At 48.8% G+C, this 16404-nt stretch overlaps 1 protein-coding gene across 3 annotated transcripts in view; it reads right to left on the reverse strand.

Annotated features, from left to right (window-relative positions):
* RPS6KA2 (ribosomal protein S6 kinase A2) overlaps positions 1–16404 on the reverse strand; it is a 157442-nt gene that overhangs the window by 11003 nt on the left and 130035 nt on the right. For 2 of the 3 annotated variants that reach the window (XM_071738827.1, XM_071738825.1), the window contains exons 12-14: positions 11719–11821; positions 10138–10268; positions 8241–8366 (exon numbers count right to left, since the gene is read on the reverse strand). In XM_071738827.1, the coding sequence (XP_071594928.1) occupies positions 8241–8366; positions 10138–10268; positions 11719–11821 (360 nt within the window). The remainder of the gene's footprint in view (positions 1–8240; positions 8367–10137; positions 10269–11718; positions 11822–16404) is intronic. The other variant, XM_071738826.1, reaches the window with a different exon arrangement.

Here is a 16404-nt window from a genome sequence, read left to right on the forward strand (position 1 = left end):
TTCTTATTCTTATTCTTATTCTTTTATTCTTATCCTTATTCTTATCCTTGTTGTTACTCTTATTTTCTTATTCTTATTTTCTTCTTCTTCTTTATTCTTATTCATTTTTCTTGTTCTATTCTTATTCTTACCCTTATTCTTATCCTTATCCTTATTCTTATCCTTATTGTTACTCTTATTTTCTTATTCTTATTCTTATTTTCTTATTCTTCTTCTTTATTCCTATTCTTATTCTTATTCCTTTTTCTTGTTTTATTCTTGTTCTTATTCTTATTCTTATTATTCTTTTTTCTTGTTCTTTTCTTATTCTTATTCTTTCTTATTATTCTTTTATTCTTGTTCTTGTCTTATTTTATTCTTATTCTTATCATCATCATCATCATCATTATTATGACTACTACTACTATTATTACTATGAATCAGTTAATTTTTATTTTGCTGCCTAGCAGCTTCCAAGCTCTGCTGGATGCTGGATGCTGGCAAGCTACATCTACCTGCCTGAATTCCAGACAGGGACTGCCACTCTTCATTAAGCCCTGATTACAAGCTGAGCAAAACCATGTAGCTTCAAATTGTATTTAATTTTTTTTTAATTTTTTTTTTGATGGTAACAAAGAGCATTTGCCCTCCTGGGGGCTGTTTGCTCTGAGACTTTGTGTTTTGCATGAAGCCAGAGTTTTCTCCCTTCCTCCCTGTGGCAGCTCCTGAGCCTCCTGCAGCTCAGTGTGCAAGGAGTGATGTATTTTCTGTAGGAAGTTCAGTCTGATTGGAGCACAAACAAAACACACCCTGTAGCACACAGCTAAGAGCAGATCCTCTCTGCTCCCAGCCCTGAGGAACAGGTCCTGATGCTGCTTTGCCCTTTCCTCCCTTGCCCTGGACACCAACTCCCTGAACACATCCCCAGGCACCACTAAAATGTCCCCAGAGCTCTGGGAAGGTTCTCTTCTCCTTCAGAAAAACCCAGAAACACAGCCACGCACCAAACAGAACTTTTCCCCACAGATTGGACCCCCAGGGGCTGCTTAGAACCTGGCCAAGCAGTGGATGAAAGAATTCCTGGGTGGAATGGGCTCAGCATGTGCTGAGTGTCCCTTGTTCTGGGGTTGGTTCTCTGCCCATCACATCCTCCCTCCGTGCCACTGAAAGAAAAGCTGCGTTTTCTCCTGCAGGATTTAGGGTCAGAACCTCCTGATATTTGAAAATTGTCCATCAGAGGACAGCACTGAACTCTTTAGCAAGGAAGAGAGGGTCAGGAGACAACATTTCCAAAATCTTAATTCATTGGTCTGGGCAGCCCTAAGAAAATTCAAGTTCCAATTCCTTCTAAAAGTCTTCTCTGTGGAAAGAAAACACCTGATTTTCCTTTGCTCATGGATTTTCTGTCTCTTCAGCCCTTCCAGAGTGGAGTGATGAGTATCAGAGCAGTAGCAATGAAAGTGCTGATGTTTTCAGCCAGAAATTGGGAACTCATCAGTGCAGCCAGTGCAGATTCCCTTCTGACATCTCTGTGCCTCCAGCTATGGAGAAATGGGGTGTGGAAGCACTTCCCCTGTTTGCCTGGGGGAAAAAAATTATTATTTGTGTGTTTCTGCACATTCCACCAGGGCAACAGCTCTGGTGTATGGGGAAGGCAAGGCAGCAGTGGTGGAGCTGAGCAGGGGTGGGCTCTGCATCCCTTCTGCCACCAACCTGCAGGGGGTTTGACCTGGCAGGTTTCATCTGCAGCATGAATCCAAGTGAAAGGGTCACAGAGACTGAGTTCTGCACTTCTGTGCTGATGAAAAACTGCACAGGTTTCCAGTCCAGTGATATTTCCTGCCCTGCTCAGGCCAAGCATCTGGTTTAATTTGGTTCCTTTTTTTTTTTTTTTTTTTAATGTCAAATTACTCGAGCTGGATGAAAATCACTGCACCAAAGGCTAACAGTATTTAAAGGACATGGGATAATTTTACATTTAAGTTGTCTCTGAGGAGAACTATTCCCAGCCTAATAGTCCCTGAGGGCTGTTTGCTGGGCTATTAGCTGTGATTAGCTCCAGAGATTCATTCCCCTCCTCCAGGCTTAAATCTTTCAAGAAAACACTGAAAATGACTATTAGAAGAAAGAGGCCTAATTAGCAATGCTCTGGGAGGCAGGGGCTGCCCACCAGCTCAGGATGTGTGGGTCAGACATCCCCATCCTGCAGCACAGAGCATGGCCCTGGCTGCCAGCTCAGCTCTCCCAGGCTCTCACCTGGGGCTGCAGGACTCAGTCACCAGCTCTCACCCACCAGAAACCATTTCTTAAGCTCTGCAGAAGCAGAAATTTGCTCCAGTGGCCCTTGCCAGCCAGGCAGGCTCCTCTGAGGGAGGAAGGGTGGGTTTTGGAGGCAGGATGGCTCTGCAGGGTTGTAGGATGCTCTGCCCAGCCCTGGGACACATCCCTGGGGCAGGCTGAGATTCCAGCCCAGAAAAGCAATGCTGGTCCCACTGCTGCTGCCAACAGGGAAAACCATCACAGCAGCTTCTGAGCCCATCACAAGGGAGAATCAGGGCAAGGAGAGGGGAGGCAAGAAGAAGAAGCAGGGTTTAAATGGCCCCAGAAGAGGAACAGAGCCACCCAGGACCAAGCCCTGTCCCTGGCCTGGCTGAGGAACAGCGTGGCCAGCAGGTCCAGGGAAGGGATTCTGCCCCTGTGCTCAGCCCTGGGGAGGCCACAGCTTGAGTCCTGTGTCCAGTTCTGGGCCCCTCAGCTCAGGAAGGAGATTGAGGTGCTGGAGCAGGTCCAGAGAAGAGCAAGGAGGCTGGGAAGGGATCCAGCACAAGTCCTGTGAGGAAGGGCTGAGGGAGCTGGGGGTGTTGAGGCTGGAGAAGAGGAGGCTCAGGGGAGACCTCATCACTCTCTACAACTCCCTGAAAGGAGGTTGGAGCCAGGGGGGGGTCAGGCAGATATCAGTAGGATAAGAGGGCACAGACTAAAGAATTTTTTCCTAATATCCAACCTAAACCTCCCCTGGCAGAGCTGGAGCTCTGCCAGGGGAGGTTTAGGTTGGATATTAGGAAAGGATTCTTTGGAGAGAGGGTGCTCAGCCATTGGAATGGGCTGCCCAGGGAAGGGGTGGATTCTCCATCCCTGGAGATATTTCAAAAGAGCCTGGATGTGGCACTCAGTGCCATGGGCTGGGAACCACGGGGGGAGTGGATCAAGGGTTGGACTTGATGAGCTCTGAGGTCCCTTCCAACCCAGCCAATTCTATAAAAAAACCCCAAGGCATTTGGAGAGCAAGCTGGAAAAGAGGAACATGGTATCACTAAGCTGTGGGAACCTGGTCCTGAGTCTCAGGAAAACCCAGTTAGCAATGAGCAACACCATCACCCTACAGCCCTGAGCTGTGCCAGGGCCAGAGGCACCCAGAGCTCCCTTCACCAGAGGGATGCACAACCCCTGCCCAGCCACCACTGCCTCCAAAGCTGAGTCTAAGGAGGGACCCACCTCCATTCCTCCACTTTTAATTCCTTCCTCTGCTCCTTTCCTCAGTCTCCTGCAGCACCTTGATCCCATCCAGCCCAAAATTCCCCATCCAGCACTGGCCCTGCCTGCTGGAACCACCTTTGCTCTTTGCAGAAGAAGCCCCCCAGGATTTCTCCACCAGACTTTGCTGCCTCACCCACTTCCCTACAGATAATTTTCTCCTCCCATCACATCTCTCTGAGAACCCTCACCAGATCCACCTGGGATCCCAGCTCAGGTCCAGGGCTCATCAGGAGGGTTTTTTCTTTGCAAAGAGCTCTGGGAAACAGCCCCATCCTCTGCAAACCCAAAGCAGCCCAGAGATTCATCCCTAAGTCTGCTCTGAAACCTCCCCCAGAGCCTCCCAGAGCTGCTGCCACCCCACAGCATCCCTCAAACAAGGAGAAACACCTCTTACTGAACTGTCTGGACAACAAGACTTCCTCAATCCCAGCTCCAGAAATCAGGATTCCTCCTTTATCAAGGTGGGAAGAGGTTTTACCCCTCTGGCCCTGCTTTTCATGTGGCAGATCCAAGTCCTGTGGCTGCCAGGGGGAGGTGATCCCAGCCCTCTCCTGGACCAGTCTGGCTGTCTGATCTCACCATCAGCCTTTTTTTCTTGTCCCCCAGATTCCCTTTTTTTAGCTTCAAGACGTTCTGTCTTGTCTTGCTGCCTTTAGCAGCCAAATGCTTGCCATCCATCATTTATATCACCTCCCAGATATTTATAGGTTTTTATTGCATCCCACTGGACTTGTCTGCCTTACATCCCACGGATTTGTAGCTCTCTTGACACAGCTGGCCCTGTAAATCTTGCATATTTTCTGATCTAGATTTTCTCTCATTTATTTATGTTCCACCTTAACCCCTGGGTACCACACCAGGACATTGTCCTACCCAGCTACCACAGGCAAAGCTCCCTTATATCCAAGCTCCTTAGGAAGACAGAAATTCGTGGATTTGTTTCTCAGTATTATTAATTAAACTTTAGCCAGACTGGCAACATATTTATGCAATCCTTGCCTGATCCTGGTGTTGAAACCTTCACATTTCCCTCCTGTGCATGAGCTGAGTCCATCACAGCAGGCAATGAAAGCAAAGAGGAATGAACGTGTCTGGGGAGGCTGCAGCCAGACAAGTTTTCACCCTTCCTCTCCCTGGGCTTCCACTCCAGACTCCCTTCCACCCTCACAAATCCCTCCCATTTGCTCTAGCATATTTTTTTTTAACTTAATTGACTCCTTTTCTCTAGCTACTGATGGGAGTGAAATTCCTGGGTCTGATTTTCCTTCCCTTTTCACCTGGCTGCTGCATTTACACCCACGGGGAGCTCAGAGCTCTGCCTGGCAGCACTATTAAAAATCTTTTCACCTGCTGGATCCCAGGTGATCAATATTCCAGCAGAAGAATCTGAGAGATGTTAGAGGTCTGTTGGAGGAGAAACACTCTTTTCTCTTTATCCCACATCTTTCTACCAGTGTCTTACAAAGCTTTCTGTAGAATGAGCAACACACTGGTATTTGGAACTTTCTATTTTTTTCCACTTGGGAACGAGCTGGGAAGAGAGGGTAAGAGTAAAATAATTTAAAAGAGTTAAAATAATTTAAAATAAATAATTTTAAAAGGACCTCAGAGGCTGTCCATGCAGAAGCAGAGGATACAAAGATGTGCCAACCCACTGTGTCCCTGCCCTGGCCAAGGCAGACTCAGCAAACCTGGCTCTCTCCGACCATTTTTGTCTCTTTCAGCCCTGTCAGAAGTGGAGATAAAATTCTGAATTCTTAAATATTGCATTGAGGGGCCTGAGGGCACGTCTGGAATGGATGTAGAATTTATTATTAGCTTTTCATTTTTCCAGCAGCCATGGAAAAGGAGAGGGAACAGGGTGCAAGGAAATGCTCCCCTGTAGGTCCAGGGATGGATTTAGGAATATTAGGATTTAGGAATTAGATGCCTACAGGTGCAGAGGGATCTGGGGGGGGGCTCCCAAAAGCCCCTCAGTGAGGGACACACCTCGTGTCACCGGAATGAGGGAAACCCCAGATTCTTTTCCCCACAAATGTTAGGTTTTAGGGAAGCCTGAGGAAATGATGGGCAGAGGCTGATTACAGGGATCTGTCCAAAGGACTGATCTGTGATTCTGGCAACAGCAGCTGCCACCCCTGTGCTGTCTGCCAGCTTGCAAGGGGTGGCACCCTGGCAGCTCTGTGAAAGTGAGAAAATGAGAGAAGCTGCAATAAAAATCGAGTGGGAAGTGCAATGGATACAGGGGCAGGAGGAGCAGGCAGAGAGGCAGCACCCAGAAACCCAAAAAGCATCTCCAAGCCCAGCTCTGGGCTCCACCTGGGCCTGGGTCACTCTGGGGCTCCTGCCTGTCCTGGCTGGCAGGATCAAGGCTGGGAAGCCAAGAAAGGAGCAAAAAGAGGAAAGATTCATGAAATCTATTGCCTAAAGCTGGCAATCAAAGCAGGAAACTCTTCTGGAGGTTTCAGTGTCTCCATGGGTTGAGTTTTGCTCTGGGCTGAGGTGCTCCATCATAATGAGTAATCATAAGGAAACAACAGCAATAATAATAATAAATAATAAATAATAAATAAGTGAGGGCTGGAGCACTTCCCCTGTGCAGACAGGCTGAGGGATTGGGGTTGTTCAGCCTGGAGCAGAGGAGGCTCCCAGGTGAGCTCAGAGCAACCTCCCAATATCTGAAGGGGCTCCAAGAAAGCTGGGGGAGGGCTTTGGACACGGGGGGGTAGGGAGAGGAGAAGGGAAATGGGTTAAAACTTGGGGAGAAAGGGGAGATTGAGGTTGGAGACGGGGAAGAAATTCTTGAATTTGAGGGTGCTGAGCCCCTGTGCCAGGTTTCCCAGAGAAGCTGTGGCTGCCCCATCCCTGGCAGGGTCTCAGCCCAGGCTGGATGGGGCTGGGAGCACCCTGGGCTGGGGGAGGTGTCCCTGCCCATGGGGTTGGGACTGGAGGAGCTTTAAGGTCCCTTTTCCAACCCAACCCATTCCATGGTTCTGCTGTGGCTTCATGCTGGCTGCATTTCACTGCCAGACCTCTCAGCACTGCTCAGCACAAACAAGATTTATCAAGGCTGTTCCTTTAGCATCTTGCTCATCACACACCCAGAACCCAGACCTACCCTAACAGAATGCCATCTGTCCACAAACCACCTGAGCACTGGAAAAACCTCATTTTCCCATTCATTAGCAATGAAAATCCCAGCACACTCAGGTGCCAGCCCACAGACCTGCTGCTGGCTCCATGCTCCTGATGATCTAGCCCAGAAAAACCAACCGTGTCTGAACTGGGACATCAACAGATTGTCACCTATTGCTTGTTTCCAGCTTTCTGTGGCTGCCTCGGGGAGGAATCACAACTTCCCTGGGTGCTGCATGATCACTCAGCCTTGTAATGGGAAATAAAACTGAATAAAATGTTTGATGTGACTGTACTGACTCCCTGCAGCTCCTTTATCTGCCCTGGCTGCAGTTCTGGTCACTTCTCTCAGCTCTCACCATCTCATATAAAAGCAAACCCACCACCTAGCTGGGAAGCCACCTTAAGTTATACAATTTAATATAAGAAAAGTGGAGCAGGAATGGGCCAGAACCTCCATTTCCTGCAAGCCTGGGAAACACATTTCTCTGTGTTCTGGTTTCAGGGAGCTGCTTTTTGTCTGATGCTCAGGTAAAAGCAGTTTGTACCCAGGAGATCACACGGCCTGAGAGGACCTGACTCAGCCCTCTGTGTTTCTTCAAACCCTATGGAATATTTCCTCATTTAATCCACTTCGGTCTCTTCGGGGTAAAAAACAACAAAACCACGAAATACTTTTCTAACCTACTTTGAATTTTTACACCTTTTCCTTAAAGCAAACCGAATGTTTGGAGCTCCTCCCCTGAGCTGTGCCCCTGGCAGCCACAGCCACGGATTCTGCTCCATCCTCTTTGTTCAACACCCAGCACAGACTGGGACTCAGGGCTCTGAGCACAACTTCCAAGGAGCTCTGCTCAAGTTTTTCCCTCCCAGCAAGGTCCCCACACCCCACATCTCAGCAGCTTTCTGGCCTCTGAGCTGCTGGGGCAGTTTTGGTACCATTGCTGCAGCTCCCTGACCCACTGAATTCCTGATTATTCATCCCTGGGCTTGTTGCTCCTTTGTGTAGCTTTGTTGGAGCTGAATGTCAGGCAAACAAAAGGAAACCCAAGCTTTTTGCAGGTGATCATGGGGTTTTTTTCACCTCATCTAATCACAATCAAAAATGTCAGAACTAAATAACTTGAGAACAAAAAACCCGATCTTTAAAATTCACGATTATTTTATGTTCTTCTCCTGATTCAATGTGGGTTCTGTGAAAACCTACAGCTTACAGGGGTGAGGTGATTAGCAGGCTTCCCATGCAAGTCTGTAAAATTGTTTTCCATCCCAAGAATTTACCTTGATGAGGGGAGGGTCTGCCTTAAATAAAACAGGGCTTACCATGAAACCTGGCATCTTCCAAAAGAAATAATAATAATAATAATAATAATAGTAATAATAATAATAATAATAATAATAACAACAACAACAACAACAACAACAATAATAATAATAAAATAACAACAACAATAATAATAAATAATAATAAAAACCAACTCAACAAGACAAGCAGCAAAGAACCAGCCAAGAAATCCCCCCCCTTTCTGCCCCAGTGCCCAGGTGGGCAGAGCCAGCTCGTTCCTTAGAAGGTGTGAAGCTGTCCTTACCTTCACTGCAAACTCTGTTTCTGTGGCTTTATGAACACATCTCTTGCACACAGAGTAGGAGCCAATTCCTATGTCCTCCTTGATCTCATACCCATCTGTGAAGTGAATGTTGTTCCCATGGAGCTGCTGGAGGGACAGGAAAAAGGGAGATGAGGACATGGATGTGCCCACGCCAGGAGCAGCTTCCCCTTCATGGAGGGACCTTCCCCAAGCTCTCCTCTCCTTAGACATTTCCTAAGTCCAGCTAAAAAATTCTGCAGCTCTTTACCTAAACAAGTACCTCCCTTTTTACCTTTTTCCAATCCTCCATGTGGAATGGAAGTCATGGAAAAAAATGGAAGTAATGGCACAAAAACCCCTCATGACTTTCTAAACTATGTGGATAGCCTCTTCCTCTCAGGAATTCTCAGGAAACTGTGGGCCCAAATCCCCTGACATCCCCCCACATTCTGACAATAAAAACCTACAATCCAGAGGGCAGATAAATGAAAAACCACTTGTAGCTCCCCAGGTTTCAGAACAGACCCCCCACCCCTGGGATGTGCCTCCAGATCCTGGGCATCTCCTCCAGGATCTCCCTGTGAGGGAAAGGTCCTGTTGTAAGGCAACCTGAATTAAGATAATCTATTGCTGGTGAAAAGAGTGGGAAAGCACTCTAAAATCTCTCATTTTATTTACTGAAGGATACAGGATTCACTCTGGCACCGTGAGCTCACAAACCCTTTGGGAAATGCCTGGGCAGCTGAACTGCTCAGATGGAAAAACCCAAACCTGAGGCCTCCAGGTTCTATCCCAGGACTCAGGAAAATTCCCAGCAGCTCTTAAAAACCCTTTAGGATCCTCTGTCTGTGAAAATGTCACCCAGCAAAGGCCCCAGAGAAGCCTCACATGGGTAAGCCAGGCATGTGGAAGCATTCAGAGCACTTTTCTGAGGCAAGGCAAGGGAACACACACCCAGTTCCTGGGGTGCAGTGCCTTGGGTAACATTTCACTTGCACCTTGAATCTGTAGGAACATCAACTATCCCACTGCAAATTTAATAATGTAATCATAAATCTAATAATTTAATAATAAATCTAAGAATTTAAATTTCATCCCTGTAAAAAAACAGGGATGAAAAATACAAAAAGCACAGGCAGGGGCTCTCCCAGAGGAATCCATCACCTCCTCTGATGTCCTGAAGCTTTTGCAGGGATGTGTTCCTGGTTTAAATGGCACCAACTGGACAGCAAATTTTGGGCAAATGGCAGCCAGATCCCAAGTGTCTGCCACCCCCCCCATGTCACCCCCAGGCTCTTGGGCAGGAGCAGCAGGAGCAGGGTGGCCTCTTCCACCCAGGAGCTTGGGCTCCACGTCTGGGGGAGCTCCAGTTGATAGAATCATGGAATGGTTTGGGCTGGAAGGGACCTTAAAGATCAAGACCCAAACCTCCTGCCTGGGCAGGGACACCTCCCCCAGCCCAGGATCCTCCAAGCCCCATCGTGGGCTCATTTTCCAGCACAGACTGCACCAAGCCAATGGTCCATGGGGACACGTGGAGCATGACATGTCCCCTCTGCAGGGACAACACTGCTGCACAGCTGGAAGGGGGTGTCAGGACACCAGAAGGTCCTCGCCCTCCAGCTGTGGTGAGCTGTGGCTCTTGTCTCCTTTAGGAAGTTTTCTTTGGGGACTTAAAGAAAAAAAAGCCTGGAGGGACAAAGGTTCTTGTTTCCCATCTCCTGGGCAGCTGGGAAGGGTCAGGGATGCTCCAGGGGCAGTGGGAAGGGCCAGGGATGCTCCAGGGGCAGTGGGAAGGGCCAGGGATGCTCCAGGGGCAGCTGGAAAGGGCAAGGGATGCTCCAGGGGCAGTGGGAAGGGCTCCAGGGGCAGTGGGAAGGGCCCCCAGCAGCAGTACCTGCACGATGGGATGCACAGGGATTCTGTGCACATCTGGCTGGGCAGGCTCCTGCACCAAGCTGGAGGCAACAAAGCTGAAGCCTCTGAAGAGGTGATGAGCGTTGGCACTTGGAGGAACACCTGGGGAATCTGCAGGAGAAGGGAAGAGAAACAGCCCAGTGAGCTCCAGAAATGACCAAAAAAAAAATAGCAGCAGAGCATCTGGAAGGGAAAGCACCAGCCCTGAGAGCAAGCAGAACATCATGGACCTTCACATCAAGGCTTTGGGGAGCCTCCTCCATCCCTTCCCTCTGGACAGGAGCAGTGCAGGGCTGGTGTCTGCAGGGATCTCTCCTCCTGGGTAAGGAGGTTTTTATCCCAGTGCTTGTTCACTCTCAGACATTCCTACACTCCTGTGCCAGGAGCCCGTGCAGGGAGAGAAGGCAGAGGCTGGGAGAAAGCCCAGGGACAGGCCCTTTGGCTTAGCAGAGGTTGTCCAGGGGCTGGAGAGAAGCTGAAACTGGGGCACCTGTCCTCAGAGCACACCTGGGGACAGAAATGACACAGGTCTGGGTGATGTCTGGGGACCCGGACTCAAGGTGCTCTTCCTGCAGCTGATTCAGGAGCTGGGAACAATTCCAGGGAAGATGCTGGTTGGGCTGTCCCCAGGTGAACAAGATGTCTAGGAGTGTTTTAACCAAACTTCAAGGAGATTTTTGCCCCACTCCTACTCCTGACATAGCATCACTGAATAATCTGGGTGCTTAGGGACCTCTCCAGGTCCCCCAGTCCAAGCCCTGCAGTATCAGGGACCCCCTCATTAGATCAGGGTGCTCAGAGCCTCCTGAACATCTCCAGGGATGGGACCTCAGCCACCTCCCTGGGCAAACTGTTCCTTGGCAAATCCAAGGGAGGAATTGTTGGAGAGAAAAGAGCCCTGAATGATTCTGCCTTTGGAATGAGGGAACTCGGGAGCAGCTCCTGGTCCCTGTCCCCCCATCCTCCCAAACCCAGAGGAGCTGCACTTCACTTAAAGCTCTGCAAAGCTTTAAGGAGATCACCCTCCCCAGCTGTGGTTTCTTTAGGTGTTTTCATAAGGAACTGAGAATTCCTGGGTAGCTGGCTGGGTACAGCAGAGCACACAGTGCTCAGGTTCCCTCACACTTTATTTGCTCTTGATTTGATGGCTCTTCTTTCTCATGAACAAGGTACTAACTTCCAGCAGCCCAGAGTCTGTAGGATTTCACAATTAAAGAAACCAGTGATGGAAAACATAATTACATACCAACTGGTTAAAATACAAAATAAAAATACAGAATTCCCTCTGAAGTGGAAGGAATTAAGTGGTTAAATTCAGCTATGCAAGCAGAGCAATAAAGAAGAGTCATAAAGTAGCAAATCAATAGTTATTTTTCCTACGAAAAACGTGAAATCTCTCCTCATGAAGACAAATCAATGGGAAGCTGGTGAAACATTTCTGAGCTGCTTTTTTTTGGGGGGGGGAAAAGCAAAGCCAAACCAGTCTTTGCTTCCTACCAGGTGTCAGATGCCTGGGGAGGGGAAGGCAAAGTGGATGCATTGCCCCTGGCACCTCACTGACCTGTGGGGGTCCGGGATGTGAACTCAGGATCAAAATGAAAAGTGTCTTCTGGCCTCCCCACTGCAGGCTTGAAGGGGGGCTTGATCTCCTTCCTGTAGAGTTTCTGCAAGGAGAAAACCAGATCCCAATCAGCAACCACCTCCAGCACCTCCAGCACCTGGAGCCAGGCTCCCCTCCCAGCTTTGGGGTGTCCTCTCCCAGCTCCCTGCCATCCGTGCAGGAATGAGTGAGGATGAGGATGCTGTGGTTGGACTCAATGACCCTCAAGGTCTTTGCCAGCCTTAATAATTCTAATGAAGCCACCACCCTGCCTGGAGGTATTTAAAAACTGCACAGATGAGGCACTCCAGGACATGCTCCAGAGGGCACGGTGATGCTGATGTTTTACTTTAGGGTTTTTTTTTTGCTTTTTTTGGGGCAGGTTGGGGGATGTTGCTGGTTGGGTGCAGCAATCCTGGAGGTCTTTGCCAAGCCTGAAAACTCTGTGATTCTGTCAATATTCTGTCTGAGGCCTCTGGAAACCTGCTGGCCAGCATGGAGTGTGCCACGGGGACACCAGGACAGGGCTGGGTTCTGCAGCACAGAAATGTCCACGAGCACAGAGAAATACCAGGAGGAGGTGGTGGCTGCTTTAGAGGTGATCATTATTTGTCAGGAACCAGCAATATCCTTGTCAAGAACCAGTAATGGACAGCAAGAACCAGTAAGGGACACAAGAACCAGTAAGGGACACAAGAACCAGCAAGGGACACAAGAACCAGCAAGGGACACAAGAACCAGCAAGGGACACAAGAACAAGTAAGGGACAGCAAGAACCAGTAAAGGACACCAGAACCATGAATGGACACCAGAACCATGAATGGACACCAGAACCATGAATGGACACAAGAACCAGTAAGGCACAGCAAGAACCAGCACTGGACAGCAGAACCAGTAAGGGACACCAGAACCATCAATGGACACAAGAACCAGTAAGGCACAGCAAGAACCAGTAATGGACAGCAAGAACCAGTAAGGGACAGCAAGAACCAGTAAGGCACAGCAAGAACCAGTAATGGACACAAGAACCAGTAAGGGACAGCAAGAACCAGCACTGGACACAAGAACCAGTAATGGACACCAGAACCAGTAAGGGACAGCAAGAACCAGTAAGGCACAGCAAGAACCAGTAATGGACACAAGAACCAGTAAGGGACAGCAAGAACCAGTAAAGGACACCAGAACCAGCCCTGGACACCAGAACCACCAATGGACACAAGAACCAGTAAGGCACAGCAAGAACCAGTAATGGACACAAGAACCAGTAAGGGACAGCAAGAACCAGTAATGGACACAAGAACCAGTAAGGGACAGCAAGAACCAGTAAGGCACAGCAAGAACCAGTAATGGACACAAGAACCAGTAAGGGACAGCAAGAACCAGCACTGGACACCAGAACCATCAATGGACACAAGAACCAGTAAGGCACACCAGAACCAGCCCCGGACACCAGAACCAGCACTGGGCCAGCCTGGCTGCCTGGTGGTCCCAGTCTCAACCCAAGACCTGAGCTCCTGGATTCTCTGGTGAGAGGGCAGGGGGTGGGAGGTGAATGTCAGGATGAAGTTGCCACCAAAAGCTGCCAAGAAAGCCGTGGGGCATCAGGGGGGGGAGGTCTGATCTGCTGGGGGGTCAGGCTGAAGGGTTGAATAGAGAAGCAGAACCAAGGGAAAACCTAAGGAAGAGAAGAAGGTCTGGCCCAGGGGAGCAGTGGGGGGGGGGGATGGAGCTGGTGGTGACAAGCAAGGAGGTGAGAGGCAGTGTCTGTGTGTATGTGATGCAGATCCCTGAGATGAGCTTCACCTGGCACCTCCTCAGCTGGGAGGGCAGTAACACCATGCTCTGACGTGCACCTCTCTTGTTATTTATGAGCACATAACTTTTTTCAGCATCTTTACACAAAAATGCACCACCAAAAAAAAAAAAAAAAACAAAACAAAAAACCCAAAACAAAACAATCCAGAGATGTTAATGCCCTGGTTCTTGTCCCTGGCAAGTATCAAGAAATAGAAAACAGTTTAATTTAATTAAAAACTATTTAGTCATTTCCTCAGCTGGGCTTCTTTGATGAAGAACTGAATTATTCTTCAGACACCTTCTAGAAAGAGAAAGATGCTGCCCTGACACACTTGTAGTGTGAGGATCAGCTGCCTCGATGCACAGACCTGTCAGGGGGAACCCAATAAGCAGACAAAAGGATGAGCTGCCTTCTAAAATGCTTCTGCTCTCCTGGTTTAGTGCCTTAATGTTACTGCCTGCAGCAGAGGGAAAAGCCAGCAGAATTCAGACCTTGGGCTCAATTCTTGCTGCTGGTAAAAACCTGCAGTTAAACAACTGATGTTTGCAGTTTAGTTTGGTCTCTGATTAATATTGCAGGAGCTAGAAGAAAGTCCAGGTGCTGCCCAGCCCTTCCCTCAGCTCTATTTGTCACCCAATGTCACCTCCTCCAGCTCCAGTGCAGCCTTCAGCTAAACCCAGACTGCTCCTTACAGCCCCCTCCCAGCTCCAGGCTGCAAAAAAAAAAAAGGGACTGAAGTTTTCATTTTGAATGAAAAAACAGCAGTTCTGTCTGCATGGCCTGGAAGGAAGAAACAGCAATAATAATAATAATAATAATAATAATAATAATAATAATAATAATAATAATAATAATAATAATAATAATAATAATACAACCCAGGAACCAGACTGTGCTTTTTCAGCCCCTGGCTGCAATCACCTGAGCTCAGCTGCTCCTGTTAGGAACCAAAGGGTTTGCAAGGGCAGTCAGGAGACAAAACTCAGAAGGATCTCAACCTCTGATCTCCTTTCTGTCCATCCCATCCTCCTCAGGACAGACAGCACGGTCACTGAACAAAAGATCTAAATTGCTGACAGCAGAGGGACTTGCTGAACCCTTCAGCTATTTTTCAGCCTGGGAACTGGGACTTTTGCTACTGGGTGACAATAGTTCTGAAGATGAGACTGGCACAGAGCTGAGCTCATGCCACAGGTTAGATTTGGGCATAAAACTCAAGTTTCAGGCTGTCTGCAGGTGCCTCTGGTGCTCAACTTGGGGTGTTTGGAGCTGGGTGCTGATGGGCACGGGAGGTTCTGTCTGCCTGGGTTTAAGGAAAAATAGGAAAGACTTTGGGATCAGGGGGCTCCTGATGCAGGGTCATTTTCCTACAGCTGCAAGGTGGTTTCAGCAGCTACAGCAGCTGCCAAGACAGCTCAGGATCTCTCCAGGAGAGCTCTCCTCTTGCTCTCTGAGCTCCTGATGCTACCAAGAAACAAAAGAAACCAATGTCCAAGCCCTGCTGCCTGCCAGTCAGTGTGAGGGGTTCTGGACTGGTGATGGAAGAACAAAATGAGGGCATCAGAGCCTTTTTTTCCTGTTCCAGTCCAGAGCCCAGCACTGAACATCTGTGCCTGATCCTTCCCTGTCCCTGCTCTCCATAGGGAACAGGTCTGGAACTGGATGGGCCTCCCAGGATCTCCAGGAGTGACAGGAAAATGAGGATTAAAGGAGCAAACACATGACAAAAGATGGGAGCTGATCTGAGGAGCAATGATCCATCTGTCACCAGTGCAATAAGCACTGGTTATACTGGGTTAAAATGGGTCTGTACAGCCACAGCAGAATTAGAGGGCAATGAAATCCACCTCCCTCTCTAGCTCCAAGTCATGGTCATGCATCCTTTTTCCTGGTGGGTATTTCCCTAACCATGGAAATGATAGAAAATGATGATTTTCCAATGATGGAAAACCCCTGCAATTCCTTCAGGGCAGCCATGAAATTGTTCCCTAAAGAAATGAAATGACCCCCAAGCATCACGAGGTGGTTTTGAGGAGTCTCACAGCCCAGCACTGACTTTGCTGAACACCTCCCCAAGCTGCAGAGCCTCAGTTCTCTGTGCTGAGGTTACTGAGCAGACACAGAAACAGGAAAAAAACCTCTCCCTGCTCCAGGCTCCTCATTCTAAGGGGTGTGCTCCTGGCCTGTGTATGACTGCAAAGCTGAGGGCTGTGGGAACAGTAGAGGAACACAGAAAATAATCATAATAAAGTACAGAATCACAGAATCATGGAATGGCTGAGGTTGGAAGGGACCTTGGGGATCATCTCCTCCAAGCTCCATGCCCAGGGACACCTCTCATCCAGCCCAGGATGCTCCAAGCCTCATCCAACCTGGCCTTGAACACCTCCAGGGAGGGGGCAGCCACAGCTTCTCTGGGCAATCTGTTCCAGAGTCTCAGCACCCTCCTCCTGAAGAACTTCTTCCTAACATCCACTCAAACACTTCAGGATTTCCTATTTTTCCCTCTCCTGTCTCCATAAATGCCAAGTCCCCATGTAGAATCTCATGATGAAGCAGAAAAGGGAAGAGAATCTGGACACCAGAACATCCACCAGGAGACCAGGAGCCAGCTGGGCCATCCAGAACCAGCTCAGACTTGGCTGTGATTGATCCAGCCCTCCAGCATGCAACCCAAATCACATCAAGGAGTTCTGCCAAAAAATAAGGGACTCTGTGGGCCACCAAAAAATCTGCTTTGCCAGAGAAATTGGTTTTGCTGCTGGGGAATGGCTCTGCCAGACACAACTTTGCTGGTTTAGCAGGAACTGCAGTGGGAGCAGGATCCAGGGCACCTCTTACTCTGGTGC

Source organism: Heliangelus exortis, chromosome 3 (genome assembly GCF_036169615.1).
Source record: "Heliangelus exortis chromosome 3, bHelExo1.hap1, whole genome shotgun sequence".
NCBI classification, from domain to species: Eukaryota; Metazoa; Chordata; class Aves; order Apodiformes; family Trochilidae; genus Heliangelus; species Heliangelus exortis.